General features: G+C 43.0%; 1 protein-coding gene across 2 annotated transcripts in view; it reads right to left on the bottom strand.

The window, feature by feature from the left end:
• Positions 1 to 16,642, bottom strand: part of PIEZO2 (piezo type mechanosensitive ion channel component 2) — a 480,163-nt gene that overhangs the window by 7,394 nt on the left and 456,127 nt on the right. For both annotated transcript variants that reach the window (XM_037001110.2, XM_037001111.2), the window contains 8 exons: positions 16,303 to 16,450; positions 15,994 to 16,208; positions 9,476 to 9,634; positions 7,611 to 7,758; positions 3,385 to 3,573; positions 2,945 to 3,037; positions 1,484 to 1,656; positions 19 to 147 (listed from right to left, as the gene is read on the bottom strand). In XM_037001110.2, the coding sequence (XP_036857005.1) occupies positions 19 to 147; positions 1,484 to 1,656; positions 2,945 to 3,037; positions 3,385 to 3,573; positions 7,611 to 7,758; positions 9,476 to 9,634; positions 15,994 to 16,208; positions 16,303 to 16,450 (1,254 nt within the window). The remainder of the gene's footprint in view (positions 1 to 18; positions 148 to 1,483; positions 1,657 to 2,944; positions 3,038 to 3,384; positions 3,574 to 7,610; positions 7,759 to 9,475; positions 9,635 to 15,993; positions 16,209 to 16,302; positions 16,451 to 16,642) is intronic.

Genomic DNA, 16,642 nt, shown 5'->3' with positions numbered 1-16,642 from the left:
TATTTAAAAAAAACTCACACCGGCGTCTTTGAGCTTTCTGTGTTGTTGCCAGCTATCATTTTAGCAATATTCTCTCGTGTGGTATTTTTAAGAGGAAAAGAAAGCTTATCTGTTGCTATTTCTGCTTTTGCACCCAGACTCATGTTTCTGTGAAAGGGAAGAAAAAAAAAACAGAAAAGAACTCAATGTCAGTGATTATTCAGAAGTCTGGAAGAGAGATTTCAAAGATTACCTGACTTTCATGTTATTAATCTCACCAAGTTTCTGCTCAGTCTGTAATTGTCTACCCCAACCCTTTCTGTCCACCTCATCATTCTGTCCAGCTTGTCAGGCCAGCAAGTTAGTAACACCCAGGGAGGACCCTGGCCCCTTTCAAACAGACCACTCAGCAAGAGAGACACCGTCTGGAAGCTTTGATATGAATTTCCAAGCTCTGCCTGTATCAACCTAGGGAAATTAGTCTCTGCTGTGACTAACAGAATCCACGTTTAAGAAGAATGTTCAATCAGAAGCTAATTTTTAATGTTATTTTTTGGTAGCTCTTCAAAGAAAAGGCTAGGAAGTAAATTTCGGGCCGTGCAGAATCCCATATGAGGAATTTGGGAGATTTAAAAGGAGAACATAAGATTAAAGAGAGAGTTCTTATAATCCTGAAATATTTCTTCACTATCTCATGAATTCACTTCAGATTTGAGAAGGCTCTCTTCTGTACTGATCCTGACTCTTCCTCAATTTCATCCAAGAAGCTGGAATCATGGACCCAAATGAACTATCACTTGACAGCCCAAATAAGCTTGTGGAGAGTCCCAGCTCATGGGGCTGTGCTGAAAGAAACCAAGCCGATCACCTGGAGTATGGGGTTGAGGTCCCCAAACTACTTCACTAATGCACCAGGCTTCTGGATGCAAGACCTTTTCCTGAGACATGCTCTGTCTCAACAAGTGAGGAGTGGCTGCATGCTGGCCACTGGCTCAGGCCAGGGGACAAGCCTTCCCCAGCTCTCCCCTGCTGGGACTGCCATGCTGCTCCCACACCTCATGCTTGGAGGGATCTTCCAGGGCTTCCGCAGGTTGGTGGGATGCCAGTGAGAATCCAGGCTCCCAGAGATTGCAAGTTCTTTATTATTAAGACCAAACTTCAGCCTTTCAGGAAAATCTGACAGTTCATCCAGACTCCGTTTTGTCTTCTAAGTCATCACCCTTTTCCTTTTCTCTTTCCCTCTCTCTCTTGTTCACAGAGCTCATTTTCTACTAACTTCAGTTAGTAGAAAAAAGAAACTAAGACATTCTTGGTGTTGTCAGAGATTCCCAGGCAAATCGTTGTTTAACAAATGAAAATGTTAGCTATTACACCGAATGATGTCCCCAAAGTGTCCTGTCAACTGAGATCCCCACTAATTGACCTTTTCTATCCTCCCACCCCCCACCCCCACCCGAGTTTAGATTGGGGGAAGGGAAATTATGAATGGAAATACAGTAACTACCTCTGAATACTCCATGAAAAAACAACAGAGAAGCTACTACTGGGGTCCATGAGTTCGTGTATCATTTTCTGCTTACTGGGAGGGCTGATGGTCCATAAAGAATTTGAGTTTCCTTCCAGTTCTGCTACTGTTATGTCTTCTTTTTCATAGTTTTCTAGAAATTGCATAGCACCCTGTATGCACACAAATACACATGCATAAATAGATCATACATAGGATTATGTATAAAGAAAGTAATTACTCTAACCGTATAGACAGCATTCTTCCTATGAAAGGCAAGGCAAGTTTCAGTGATGGACTGTCTGGTGTGTTCCATGGTACTAACTTCGTTCCCCCACCTGCAGGGATGGGCAGCTCCTGGTACATACTTAATTTATTATTAAGTGATAAAGAAAAACCACTTGATTTACTATCTTTTTTCCTTCCCACAGAGAAGGAAATTTACCAACTATTGGGGAATATTCCTCTCATGAGAGAGTCAAATTTAATCCATCCAGGACATCCTGGCCCTGTCTTCATAGTTGCTCATCTGTTGAGATTAGTTTGGGCAGTGTGCATTAGAGGCTGATAAATTTACAAAAGAGAAAAGCATCCGCTTGCTAATGACTCTCTTTAAATAAAAATTGTTATTTGTAAAGCATATTTTATGAAAAATGTTATCATATTAAAAGTTTGGAATGGAGAGAAAAGGAAAACATTAGCCACAACTCTGCCACCAGAACACTGTCACTGCTTAATGCAGAAAGGGATGGGTATCTTTTTTTAAATCACTTAGAAAACACGAGTGTGTATCCTTTTCCATTTATGTTTTATCTTGAGAAAATTCATGTTATGCATAGTCTTTGTAATGATTAATTTGTTTTACAAAAGAAGTTGCTTGGAAAATAGGCAATGTAGTGTGTAATAAAATAAAAATTGGTAGCTCCCTTCTCCCACACAAACTGTCCTGGGAAGCCGGTGCCATTGCCTTCACTTAATACTTCTGCCGTAATTTATTCAACTAGTTCTTACTTGTTGAACTTCAGTTACTTCCAGTTTTTACTAATACAGAAAGTGGTATCATAAGCAGCCACCCGCATAGAGATTCTTCCATATCGTTATTCCCATATTTCCACATATCCTTGGGACAGATTCCCAGAGTAGCCCTACTGGTCAAGGTGATTGATATCTACCATAATTTAAAAAATTAAAAAATACAAAAAAGGATCAACATCTGTTGGGCTCACATTTAAATGTTTTGACTTAAAATTATGTCTTTTAACACGTAACGTCCAAAAATATAGACATAATATCTCAGATTATCAAAGTACACAGGAATCTGCTGTGTACAGCTGATAACCCCGAAAGGTTCTTCCCACTGCAAGTCATGGCAAAGTAGTGGATAATACGACAAGCAGTAAGCTCGTTACACTCACCTCAATGAGAGGTCTTCAGACAGATCTATTATATGCATTTACTTACAGTGTCCCTAGCAAAAGCTTTCATAAATTCATTAAACTTCGGCTGGTCCATAACTTTCAGCTGGCTTTGCTGGGCACTCATCGTGAAAATAGGCTGGAAAACAAAGACACATTATACTGTCAATATTCCCAAGCTCTTCTCTGCATCCTAGGTTAAAAGAAGAATATTTACATGGTATTTGGGTACCCAATAGCAGTTGGCTTCCCAGATCTCATTCTGAAGTGATGAGTCCTGTGCTCAAAACCAGAACACAACTATTCTTTCACTGTGTTCTGCACCTTATTTCATATGTCACATATTTGCTGTGAAGTCAAAATTTAGATAGGAAATATGGATATGCAAAACCCAACTAAACATCCTGGAGGTGGTTCCAGGAAAAACTACTGTTAGGTGAGGTGCCAGCAGGTGAGGGAGACCTGGAGGAAGTGCACAGCAATTACCTGATACCCTCCCAGGGTGATGGTGACCGAGACATCCAGGGGCTGGTTGATCACTCCAGCAACAGATTTGATCAAGGACATGAAGAGCAGAGGAAACCAGACTATGCAGATGAGCAGAACGATGATCATGCCCCCCATGCCATACTTTACCACTTTCTTCTTCTTCTGCCCCCGGGGCTGAGGGTATCTCTGCAAGAGAGGAGTTCATAGTCTCCGCCACTGTCCCTGAGAAGCAGGCAGGGAGGGCAAGCACTCTTCCCACAGGGCCTGGCACTGTATTTAGTCCTGATTCTTCCCTGCTTGCTGTAAGTGGGGACAGTGGCCTTACCCAACCTGGGAACACAGGTAGGTGGTGATGTGAAGCTGTAACGAACTCCCCACCTGTTCCCATGGTACTACTACAAGGACCAACAGGACCTGAGTAACTTCCTCCTGAAAATTATCAGGTGGATTTTGCTTGCAATGAACTTATAGGCCAAGGGATCAAATACTCTGCTGAATAAAGCCTCTGGTTTTAAGGGATCATGTGGGAGAAAGACATTCTATTTTAAATTCCTGAATACGCAAAAGCTGTGCCTGTCAAATGACTGCTCCCTGACTTGGTGGGTAGTAAAACATTTTAACTTCATTTATGACACACGTCATTAAAGACAACATCATTCAAGTCGTGCAATAATTCTGTAAGGACAGAAGAGGCCTCCCTGCACCACCGTGACTCCACACAGGCCCAGGTTTGGACACTGTGCTGGGTAGCTGGGTTGGTGGTGGTGGCTGGTATGTGTCACACAAGGACTCGCTGTCTCATTCAAGGGCAGGGCACATGGTTGGCCCGGAGGCACTCCCATCTGCTGTACTGAGGACCCACTAGCACTGAACACAGAGACTGCAGGCAAGCAGGAGGCGCTGGCTTTGCTGGGGGTATTAACACTTTCGGCTCTGTGTTTTCTCGCTTAAATGTTGCTTCTCAGTGACCTTGAGAAGTGACCTTCTCAGTGACCAGGGTTACCCTTGAGGTTAGGCTGCATACATAACGTGGTGGTTGTCCCCACACCCAACCTCGCTGTGATATTTATCCTGGGGCTCCCACTTCCTCCAGAGGGATCCCTTCACTTGAGTGGGTGAAGATTAGAAATAACCCACCTTCCAGCTGTGGGCACTGAGCTCTAGGTTACAAACCAGCAGAGCCATCTGGGAGTCAGCAGAGACATCCCCGCACACTTAAAGGACTCTCTGCAAAGGCTCTTCAAGTCTGACCCTCAGTGGCTGCTGAAGATGGGAACCTGAGGACATGGCCAGACTGGAGGGCAGAGGATGGTGTGGAGACGGTGTGGATCCCTGCACAGATGCTGCTCCTAAACCCCTGTGAGGGCTTGAGCGCTGTGAAGCGCAGGTCGAGCACTGTATTTTCATTTATCTTTGCACTAGAATTTGATACTGTTACTTATAGCTTTATATTTTGAAAGAAAAACTGTAATATTTGAAAATTTTAAATGAATATATGTGTATATACTCTCTCTCACACACAGACTCGTGTTTTCCTTCTTTTCTTGGGAGGCAAGTTTAGACGGCGGGCCTCTCGCCCCACTCCTGCAGCATCTGGTGTCGCATGACGGGGAGTTCCATGGAGCTAAAGGAGATTCCGCTCCTCTCTGCCGACAGCAAGGGCTTCCCTTTGCTCCCCTCCTCCTGCTCATGCCTTGTGCACTTCTCATGTGGACACTTCCTGACCTATGAGGCCACATTCACCTTCGCGTTTCAAAGGGGCTGTGACCTTCCCGTCCTGCGCCATGCCTTCACCTGTCCTAGGTGGGTCCTACGCTCCTGTCCTGATTCCTGTCCCACCAACTTCCCAGCACTCTGGGAAGTGGCTGCAGATATCACTGCAAAATGACTAGGAGGAAGGCCCTGCACTGTGCCTGCTCAAGGCAGCCCTTCGCCTTCCAGGAAAATGTTCTTGCCTCAGGGTGTATCCACAGAGACCCAAACACATACTACAGTCAGTATGGAATAATCCCCGGGAAAAGTTAACATTTAAAAGGGGCTTACTCTTCTGCTTCACATGGGACAAGTGACTGTCACTGATACTGCTTCTGTCTCTGGTGAGACAGAGAACAGGAGACGGAGTCACTTAGACTCCTTTAATACTTAACCTCCCACATGACTACATTTCTGAGAAAGTTTTACCTTATGTGATTTAAAAGGCTGATATTCTGAAACAACCATTGATTTAGCATAAAGTACATACATTAAAATGACACTTTTTATTTCTTAAACATAAAATAAAAAAGATAATTGCAAGTCTTCTGTTGGGCAAAGGCCAGAATAACCCTGTCTTTCATCAGTTCTACAATGAATGGATGCAACCACTTCACTGCAGTATTGAGAAAGTTGTCATCTGTTGGCTCCCAGGCAGTGAAAGGCATGCAGGGCTGGCAAACGGAGCAGCTCCACCGCTCACTGACAGGTGTGCCTGTGGAACCAGGTGCACGGGGGGCAGTTACAAAACCTGTGATTCAGAGCTTCTTGTCAAGAGTCCTCCTCCTCGCCCAGAGGAAACACTGTCTCCTAGCGTCTGGGTCAAACCCTTGCTCTCTCAGCAACTCCTTGCAGGAGGCAGGCCATCAGGCTTGAGTCTGTTCACTGCTGTCCCTCCTCCTCCAGCTTTGCATGGATGGCTGCTCCTCTGTGTCCCTGCTGACTCACTCAGCTGTGCCTCTGATTCTACACTTTCCAGATTGCCATCTGGACTTCCTCCTTTGGCTCAGATACTAAGAATTTTTACTTTTCTCTACTTGTCTTTTCCTTACTACCTACCCACTCCATTCTGAGTTGGTCCTCTGGCCTTGCCTCTCACATGCCTATGCTCCGTCCCTCCGAAACAGCAACCACAGGACTGACCCCAGGCAAGTCTGTCCAGGGGCGCCCAGCCCATACTGGTGACCCACAGCACTGTGAGTGAAGAAAGTGGGTGTGATTTTAAATCACTCAATTTGAAGTAGTTGTCAGCAGCAATATACAACCAATACAGTATCTGCTGAGTGAGTGGTACAACAGCACTTTCTGGTACAAAGGTTTCAGGATGGAAATTCTCTGCATGACCTGGCGTGCTCACGGACACCTCTGGTAACTACCACCTCCTGAGGTGGCCCGTCTGTGGTGGGGCAGCTTTGAGTATTAGAAAGTTCTTCATATTCAGTTGAAACTTACTAGTACTGTTGCCTACTTGTCTAAATTCCTTTTTCTTGAGCCTTACAAATTAGTTTGAATCTTTTATCTATTGTTCAATATTTCAAATAGTTTAAACTAGCTATTATTTTTGCCTCCTTCTATTTCTTTCTACTTCAGACCGAACAATTCTTGGTTCTTCTTACTTCTTCTCATATGTCATGATTTCTAAATCTTGTCACCATGATTGCTGTCCTCAATGCACCTTTTATTGAACAGCTCTCATATTCTGTCATTATATAATCTCTTCTGCTTCTTAAAAATCAGAGCAAGACAATACAGTTTTAAGTCTACTGCCAGCCCCATCTCCTTTACTCCCACAACCATCATAAAAACAGAGGCTGTATTACAATAGACCCATGACTATAAAGCTGAAATTTTCAGAGGGAGCAACTGCATGCACTAAAGAGTACAAGGGACTTTTCCAGGAAAGGTATTAGTGACTAATGTTTGTTGGGTATTTCTACTGCTATTATGCAACAGGTTCCTCATTCAGACATTAAACTTTTGAAAAAATCTAATAAATAATGGTAATTCTATCCATATTTAAACCTTAATATTCAACCTAGCAGAATTAGAAAACATCTGCACTTCAATTTCCTTTGCACCAAGAGGTTAAACTGTCCCTCATTGAAGAGTGAATCAGAGTGTGAGCTGAGTCCAAGACACCTGACCTCACTTTTCTCCAACATATCACATTCCTGCCCCCAAATGAGTCATTTAAGAATTAATGGGTCACACAGCAATATATCACTTCTTCTTTTTAAAACATCTATAATATACAGTTGCCAAAAGAAGAACACATCTGGATGCTATTGCTGAATAAGGCAGTAGTGAGTCCCAAATCCTCAACTCTAGGGGGTTAGAAACCAATGGGAAATTTATAGGTCTTATGGTTTTGCCCCTGCCTCCACTTATTTGGCCATGAAACTTATGGAAGTTCACATTAATCTTATAACCAATCAATAACAAATAGGGAGAATGCATTTTTATTGGCTCACTTTTTCTGATTCCCGCCAACACTTCAGGATAAATATGTGAGCATAGATGTCCTCCACACAGATCCAGCTGGAGAGGCTCAAGGTTGTATCTGTCCACACCCAGTCCATCACGGCCCTCAGCTCCGTCAAGAACGGAACGAGGCGGAACCTGGCAGAAACCACATCCATTAGAGAGTCAGTGTGGGATGGCCCTGTCACTCTCCAACCCTGGGATCACATCTTTCTTATTGTTTTAGCCTTCATGACTTAGAAAAAATTCTCAAGGTATCGTTTATGGTAAGATGTAACTTGGACTACAATTGTTTTTCACTATAAATCTAATACACAGATTAGTATTTTCCATTTCTTTTCTTTCTTTTTTTTTGGCTGATGGTTATAACAAACTGGACTTCCCTTTTTAAATATGTTTGAAGGTATCTCCTTCCATTTCTGTCATCAAAGTCTTATAGTATTCATAGATCTTTCACTTCTTTGATTAAATTGATTTCTAAGTCTTTCATTGTTTCAATGCTATTGGGAATGGGATAGGTTTTTTTTGTTTCTTTTTCAGATGTTTTGTTGTGAGGGTGTGGAAATGCCACTGATTTTTATATGTTCATTTTGTATCCAGCAACTTTTCTGAATTTCTTATTTCCAATAGATTTTTAGTTGAGTCGTTAGAATTTTCTGTACATTTAAGATCATATTTTCTGCAAATAACCATTATTTTATTTTTTTAAACATTTATTTATGTTATAAGAATCTATTGGTCATGGGATTATGGATTATTGGGGCTTTGCTGTTGAATAAGCTAGGGAAGCTTGTGTACCTGGTAAGTGAAAGGTGAGGGTGAATGACATGTTGGGGAGCAGGACATGTCATCATGTCATGGGGCATGCAGTAGGGCCCCACCTGCTGGACTTAATAAGCGACTAAGGCTAAGGGGCTCTGGCTTAGCCTCTATTTATATTTTAGTTGGGTGTGACTTGCCCTGGGTTCCCCTCTTCTGGGACTGTTTCTTGTTGCTTGACTGACACAGAGCTTCTCCTAGGCTGCAGAACCCAGGTCATCCAGGGCCTTCAGAGTGGCTGGGGTTACCACTGAGAAATTCTCCTCAGGTTACTCAGCTCTGCCATGTGAATGCTAACCCTGGAAGAACTATCAGGCCACACACAGGACTACACTGAGTGGAACACCACTTGCAACATCTGAGCACACTTGGCACCTCTTCTGTGACTAAATCGCCAGTCCATAGGTTTGGGGCAAGCTAGGAGCCAGTGGTGCTATGAGTAGCCTGACTTTTTATGCTGTGGCAGAATTTCTGAGGGAACAGATAGGAGACACTATGAGTGAAATCCTCACGTTGAAGAGCCAACCTGCTTCATTTGAGTAACTAAGTTACTACCAGGAACAAGCAAGTCGTGGCACTCAGGTTGAGGACAGGTAGAATAAACGGCCCTCTTCAGTGGATGCACTTATTGTACACAAAATTTCAAAGGTATTTTAGAATAATTCAGATTTCAAAATATTCTGTTCCATTGTGTCCAGAAATATATTATTTAAAGATCATGTAGCTGTACTTTTCATCACAAAATATTATCATAGGCATTATGCAGGATATAGAAATAGAAAATTAACCCATCTGGATGATGCTAGACAACATCCTCTCCAGGTGTGTGGCGACTCTCACGGAAAGGCATTTCTGGAGGGCTACTTGTCTTTTGCCAAGCACAGGAGGAGCTCCACGAGGATCTGTATGGCTGAACTGTATCGTACACATCAGCGTTCTTCCTCTTGCTGCTCCTTCCCTCACAGGGGGCAAAATGCCTTTCACTTGCCAGCTTCCCCTCTGTGAATGCTGTGATCATACAGTGTCCCTTCCTTACCCTTGAAACAAGAAGAGGTTGACGTAATTGTAGCTCTTGGTGAGGAAGTTTCCAAGGACTCGTGTTGGGTAGCCACAACGGATTTGGTAGGCAGACAACCCGAAGTAAACACATTTTACAAAGTACCAAAGCTGGGCAACCAGGTTCTGACTGAATTTCCTAAAACATAAAAACATGAAAAAGTGAAACAATGGAATACTCTTCTGGTAGAAGTAGTTTCCAGTTTAGGATTAAACAACAAACAAACAGAAAACCCTAACTGCCCCTATGGCACTTACAGTCAGATTAGTTAATTCCAGGGAATTCTCTGCACATAGTAGATCACCTCAGAGGCAGAAAGTAGGGTGAGAAAATCTAATAATTAACATAATCCTATGAATGGTGCCTCCAACATTTACTGCATTATTCAGTTTTTTAGGTTGTCATTGAAATAAATTATTGTTAAGTGAACATACTAATAAATGTTTTCTCACAATGAGATGCTGCCACCATGGTCCAAATTAAAGCATAACACATAAAAAAATCAAAACGCATTTTTTTTTACTTGAAAGGACCAATAATTTGGGAAATGTAGGAGAAAATTCTGAGACATGAAACCTCAACTTTATTTATTTATTTTTTTGCTACACATCTATAAAGATAGATCACATTAACAAAGTTTCAGTGCCTGGATTTTGGTTCCAGTTATGTTTACAAGCTATGGCATTTGTTCCTCAAGCCATTATTTCTCAAGACATCAGTGTCTTTATTGAAGATTTTGTTCAGCTCTGTAAATCTATGACTCCATGACCTAACTTTTCTTTCCCCAGTGATGTCCTCAACAATAGAGATGGGAGTCCATTCTCCTTGTGAATAATTAATGGAGTGACCCAACTTTGGATAAGTGCATGTTTCTGCAAGAAAATTAAAAGGAAATTAAAAATAAGACTTTTGACTTAGCAAGATCTAGGTATAATCTTCTCTGTGTTTAAAATTAAGAGCAAGGTTTGAAGTTTTTTATACAAGTAGCATATTATTCTTTATGTGGGATTTTGGATTTATCTTATTAACTTTTAATTTTATTATTAGTAGAAGACATATATTATTGCTTAACTGGAAATAGCTATTCTCCAGTTGACAAGCTCTAAGAAGCAGTCAGGAACATGTGTCCCATGTGTCTACGGGCCCTAGGAACCTCTTAGATCGCAACAGCTAAAGATCTCAAAAATATTGTTTATTAATATCTCCCCTGTAGAGAAATCCAGATTTGGTATTACAGATCCTAATCAATTTATTTAAATATATTTGACCATGATTTGGCACTTGACAAGTTATCAATAAAAACACCTGATACATTAGAGAGTCCACATCAACTACCCCTCTCCCCACCCTTTCTAGGGACTGTGTCTATTGGCAAATCATTAGGAAAGAACATTCTTTTAGATCTCCAGGGAAATGCCCTTGGATTTTTATAATAGTTGATAGGAGAAGGGTTCTATATTTATCAAAATTATAGTCAAAGACATAAAACTGTGTTGCCTTCTATTCCTTATAAAAGGACCAACCTATGTTTATCATAAAGAATAAACATTTTCCTTCTTAAGATCTTAAGGTGAATTACCTTAGAATAATAGTTAATCTAGAGTTCCTGAATTAATCATGCTAAATCGAATGAGGGAAGTAAGATTTCCTATATCAGTAAACCTTTGTCTTTGGTGGTCGCTACATGATATATTGTTAGAGGCTAGAGTCACTCACACCTTACTCAGTTTCCCATAGCACCTGTCACACAGCACTTTGTAGACTGTAGGCAACCACTGAATATTTGTGGACTAAATGATGTGCACATACACAGAAAGGACCTTTATCAGATTAACTATTCAAGATATTGGAGTTTCCTGATGCTCAATATTATAATCTATAGTCATAATTTTTGTATGTATACTTTAAGTCTCCTGATCTATTTCTTCCTTTATGTTTTTCCTGTTTTGAAAAGAATAGAGAGTATGACTATTAACAAATATTTTCCCTTTGCACAATAATGAATTAAATTTTCAGTAAGAATATTTGAAGGAGGAAAAATGATTTTGGAATGTTAACAAGTAATGGTGCACATGGTACAATGGTGGCGTGGCTTGACATGTCAATAAATTACATTGTCACTGACATGCTGGCAACAAAGACTGAAGGCTCCCCAATCTCAATGTATCTTAAATTAAATATACAAAAATAAAGATTGGATAATCTCTCTTATCCGATGATAATAATATATGACCTAGGAATGACTCTTAGGTGAGGCTCAGAGTGAGACCCACAAAAATAGAAATGATCTCTGTGGCCGTAGGGTTTTTTTTTCATGTTTATAGCAGCTTTATTTGTAATTGCCAAAAAAGTAGAAACACCCCAAATGTCCTTCAACTTTTGTATGAATAAACGCTCAATGGTACATCTATACAGTGGGACACTATTTGGCAACAAGAAACAATGAACTCCTGAAGCATGCAGCGACACAGGTGAAGCTCAAGTACATGATGCCAAGTGAAAGATGCCCGCCTGAAATGCCACAGGATGTGTGATCACATTTATGTGACAGTCTGGGAAAGGCAAAATTGTAGGGACGGAAGATAGATCTGTGGTTACTAGAAGCTGGAGGTGAGGGAAAAGCGTTGCCTAGAAAGGGTACAGGGGAATTTTTTGGGTGATGAAACTGTTCAATATCTTAAATATTTCTTGTATTATTTTTAGAATTGAGGTGTTATTGACACATAATATTGTATTAGTTTTAGGCATAGTTTTAGGGCTTGTCACAGTGCCTTAAGCCCTGGAAGCCCATCGTGTGAGCCACCCCCCAAGGGCTCAGGTCCATGCTTTATTAAAGTTGGTGTTACTTTCTCCTGGTTTACTGCTCTGCGCATAGCAGGTGTTCAGTAGTGTTCAATAAATGTGAAATTGGATATACAGGATTATAAGTCACACAGAGAAGCCTTCATTCATTTCATTCAGCCACTGTAAGAAACATTCCAACTGTATTTGGTTTGGAAGATACTGATGCCATGCTGTTAATCTCTTCAAAAGCCCAGGAGAGACTGGAGCTGACAGACTAATACTCCCTGCCTCCCCTCAAAAGATGTGCACATCTTAATCGTGGAACCTGTGATTATGTTCCCTTACGTGACAAAGAAGGCTTCACAGCTGTGATTCAGATTAAGTACCTTGAGGTGGGGAGATCACCTGCAGCATCTGGGCAGGCCCAATCTAATCAGCGAGCTTAAAGGGCCAGCTTCCTCCCAGCTGTGGTCCCAGGGAGCCGTGACAATGGTGGAAGGGTCAGAGAGATGCCACAAGGAAAGGGCTCAGCTACTGTGGCTGATTTTGAAGGGAGAGGAAGGGGCTCGGTCCTCAAGAAGCTGGAAAAGGCAAGAAATAGCCTCTCTTCCAGAGCCTTTAGGAAAGAATGCTGCCAGGCAGGCACCTTGATTTTAGTCCATTGGGACTTCTGTCAGACTCCTGACCTACAGAACCATAAGATGATGAATTTGTGCTGTTTTAAGTGTTAGGTTTGTGGTGATTTGTTAAGGCAGCAGTAGGAAACTAATCCAAGCAGGTGATTTGATCCTGCGGAAGCGATTCTCTGTGGCTTTGCCACTGTCATACTTCTGGAAGCACTGGTCTCTGGGGAGGCCCCTGGCAAAGATCCATGCTCTGCAGCTCTGTGCTGGGACTGGAAAAATCAAGTCCTTTCCACAATGCATGATGAAACAGTAGGCTATGTTACTTTACACACCTGCCTGGAAGCAGGTGCAGGATTCTTTCCCTGGGCTGAGGTGCAGCAAACACAAGGTGTAGGATACAGGAGGGCAGGAGGCCTGGGGCTGGGAGCCACACTCAGCAATAATTAGCTGAAGGCCTTTGGAGAGTCACTCTTGTGGATAAAGTGAAGGTTCCTGTGGCCAGGATTCTCACCTGGCTCTGGCTGGCTAGCTCGCTACACACATGTGGGCAATATGTTGCTATTGCTATTGACTCTATATAAAGAGCTCTGCCCAGTGATCTGGGCAACATGGTGGCACAGCTGCAGGGCTGCAGGAGAGCGGAGCAGAACCTGGAGTGGTGGCAGTGTCGAGGACAGAGACTGAGATGGCTGTGCAGCCAGAGGGGCCCAGAGGCAGAGACCAGCCTGCTGCACTCAGACTCGCTCTGAGTGGATGGGATTTTAGTGATTGACTTGCCACCATGGAAATAAAGTTGGGTATAGTCCTTTCACCCCAAGAACGTTCTACTGTCATTTCTTTGTCACACTGAATCCATAGTGAACTTGCCTGTGGCTGAAACCCATTGGCAAGACATTCTGCTGTAGGGATTTTACCCATCCTAATCTGTAAAAGTAGATAGTAGGTCTTCTCTGAAATGAAAATTTTCTGTGCAGGCTGGCAGAGAAGCCTACTTGGTGCCTTTAAATGTCCAAGAAATAATCAACATCCATCATCCAAGTACCATGAGTATTGTTTGGTTTATTTCTCTGAATTGAAAGATACATATTGTAGGGAAAATGGGAGTGCCCATGGCCAGCATCCTCACCTGACCCTAATCTACTTGATGATGGAACTGGCCTGCTGCTGGGTTACTGCTTCCACAACTGTTGGCAATAAGTCACTATTACCTGTATTGCTGTATAAAGAGCTCTGACTCACTTGGGGCAGAACAGAGGCTGGAGGCAGAGACAGAGACAGAGACTTGCTGCATGCAGACTGCCCCAGAGGCAGATGAGATTCCAGCACTTGACCTGCCACCAAGAGAATAAAGCTGGACATAAACCCTTTTACCCCCAACATTCTGTCATTTTTTTGGTCTCACTGAATCGAGAGTGAACTTGTCCAGGGCTGAAACCCTCAGGAAAGACCCATATAATTAAGTATTTATAGAGAAAATTGCATTTATTCTATTTTAAAGAATAGAAAATAAGATTCACAACATTCTCATGAACAGATTCTAATATTTTTACATGCAGCTATGAATTATTGTTATCATCTGAGATATGTTTACTCTCCCAGTATACACTGTGGAATGGGGCACTGATTGATTGGGCTTTTGGTGGCCTCTGGGTAACAATTTTTTTTTAGTTAGTTCTACATTGGACTCAGCAAAAATTATCTTACTTCCATTTTTCCTTTTAAAATACTTGCATTGCCACCATTTATTATTACAGAGCAATAATTCCTGTACTACTATCAAAAGGTCAGAGCCTAAGCATTCAGGTGAGCACAGACAAGTGGCTCCAGCATTGGGAGATGGGCTTTGGACTTCCTCATTAGGAGCTACATTTGAGTCAGGTTATGAGCCACATAAGTAAAATCAATTTTCATTACTTTCCAGTCATGCTTCTAGAAATGGTATTAGCCAACCTGATTGATGTGTTATTCATAATGCTTGCTATGAGTGACTCTTGAGGTATGCTAGAAAGATCAAATTCACTATGAACATGAAACGTTTTTAATGATATGTTTATTAAAAATTTCATCCTAGGGCATCATATGGACACTGCAATGGTCTCCTCAGAGGACTCTTTACTTCCCTAACCTAACAGAACCAGTATTTCCCACCTATAGTGCCCGCCCTTTCAGGGGCTGACCCATTCATTGTTCATTCATTAAGCATCAATTGGTCCCAAGCATTGTTTTGGGAGGAGGTGGAGGCTGGGAAGACCACCTGGGAGAAGGACATCTGAACCAACATCTGAAGGGGTTGGGGGAGTAACACTGCAGTTGGCAGCAGGGAAGGGTGGGTCAGAGGGCCATGAGGGGTGGGACATGTGGCACCCTCAGGGACCCTGAAGAGGGTCCAGTCAGCTGAGCTTAGAGTTCAGGGCAACAGAGGGAAAGATGGCAGCCAGCCATCTGCAACACCTAACCAGCCCCTTCCCTAGAAGGTTGGGCCGTTCTTTAGATCCTGTCTCCAGGCCATCTTAACCAGCAGCACCACTGTAGAGACAGCATAGCCTCTGACCTCATGGCTGGCACACTCCCTCCAGAGCGGGGCACTTCTCAAGCATTGGCACCCGTGACCCTGCCAACCACCCTATGTGGCTGGCCCTGTCATGTGCGCTGTGCTGGTGATCTCTGCATTTGCTTCCGCCAGTCAAACAGTCTCTATTTTTGTGTTTGTTCTCCTGTGACATAGGCCCATTCTCCTCATCCTAATACTGCTCCTAAGACCATATTCCCATTCATTTCTACCTACTGAGATGTAGACACAATCACAGCATAAGCCCCTGAGGGGATCATTTAGGCTGCATCTTTCCTATTCAGAAAACCCTGCTTCTATGAATGCTTATAAACATGCAATGAAAATATCAGTGAGGAATCGGTTCATGCTGTGGACTCCCATTGATTAAAACCTCTCCCTTTCCCTGCCCATGGGGCTGCTCTTTCATCCCTCTACCTGTACGTGGTGACTGTGTCATACCAAGTGTACTGGTGACAGCCTCATGCAATACGTTGGCATTGAAGTGGGCCTGTGCCTCCAGCTTCTAAAGAACTTACCTCTCAGTCACACCAGGCAGGATGAAGAACATCCAGAAGTGAATTCCAAACACGAGAATGACCTGGAAAATGACCTTCCCCAGCACAGTCTTCCTGAGGTACAGCGCTCGGTCCACCACCATGGTTCCAAACTGAATGAGCACCATCACCAAAAACGGCCCAGGGACCTGGTCTTCTGACAGTGAGGAGGTGATGTCTGCCGCCGCCGAGTGTTTCTGGGAGGGAGACAACAGGTTCAGGCACGAGCAGCAATACACAGCACAGCAGGACTCGGTTTGTGGATGCATGTGGCCTTCACTCCCAACCTACCCCAAAGGCCCAGAAGCCAAAGACAATGATGACGAAGTCGACAGTGTCAGCTAGGAACATGAGCACATACACATCGGTCACAGCGCTGTAGTCTGGGTGGATGAGGTCGTAGAAGAACCGTCTGATGGGCACATATATTTGCAAGGTTCTGCAAAACAGAGACCACACAGCCTACCTTAGGAGGGATGACCAGATTCGCTTTCTCCACACCCCTCTTTCTGACCAGGTCGACAGTCCCTTGGGGTGGCTGCTGTGCTGACAGAGTGCGTGATCATTCACCAAGGCAGGTGCAAGGCCCTGCTGCTGATGGGACCACACTGCTTCTCTTGCTCAAATCCTA

This window comes from Manis javanica, chromosome 9 (genome assembly GCF_040802235.1).
Source record: "Manis javanica isolate MJ-LG chromosome 9, MJ_LKY, whole genome shotgun sequence".
NCBI classification, from domain to species: Eukaryota; Metazoa; Chordata; class Mammalia; order Pholidota; family Manidae; genus Manis; species Manis javanica.
The sequence above is the reverse complement of the archived record's forward strand: the minus strand, read 5'-3'. Positions and strand labels throughout refer to the sequence as shown.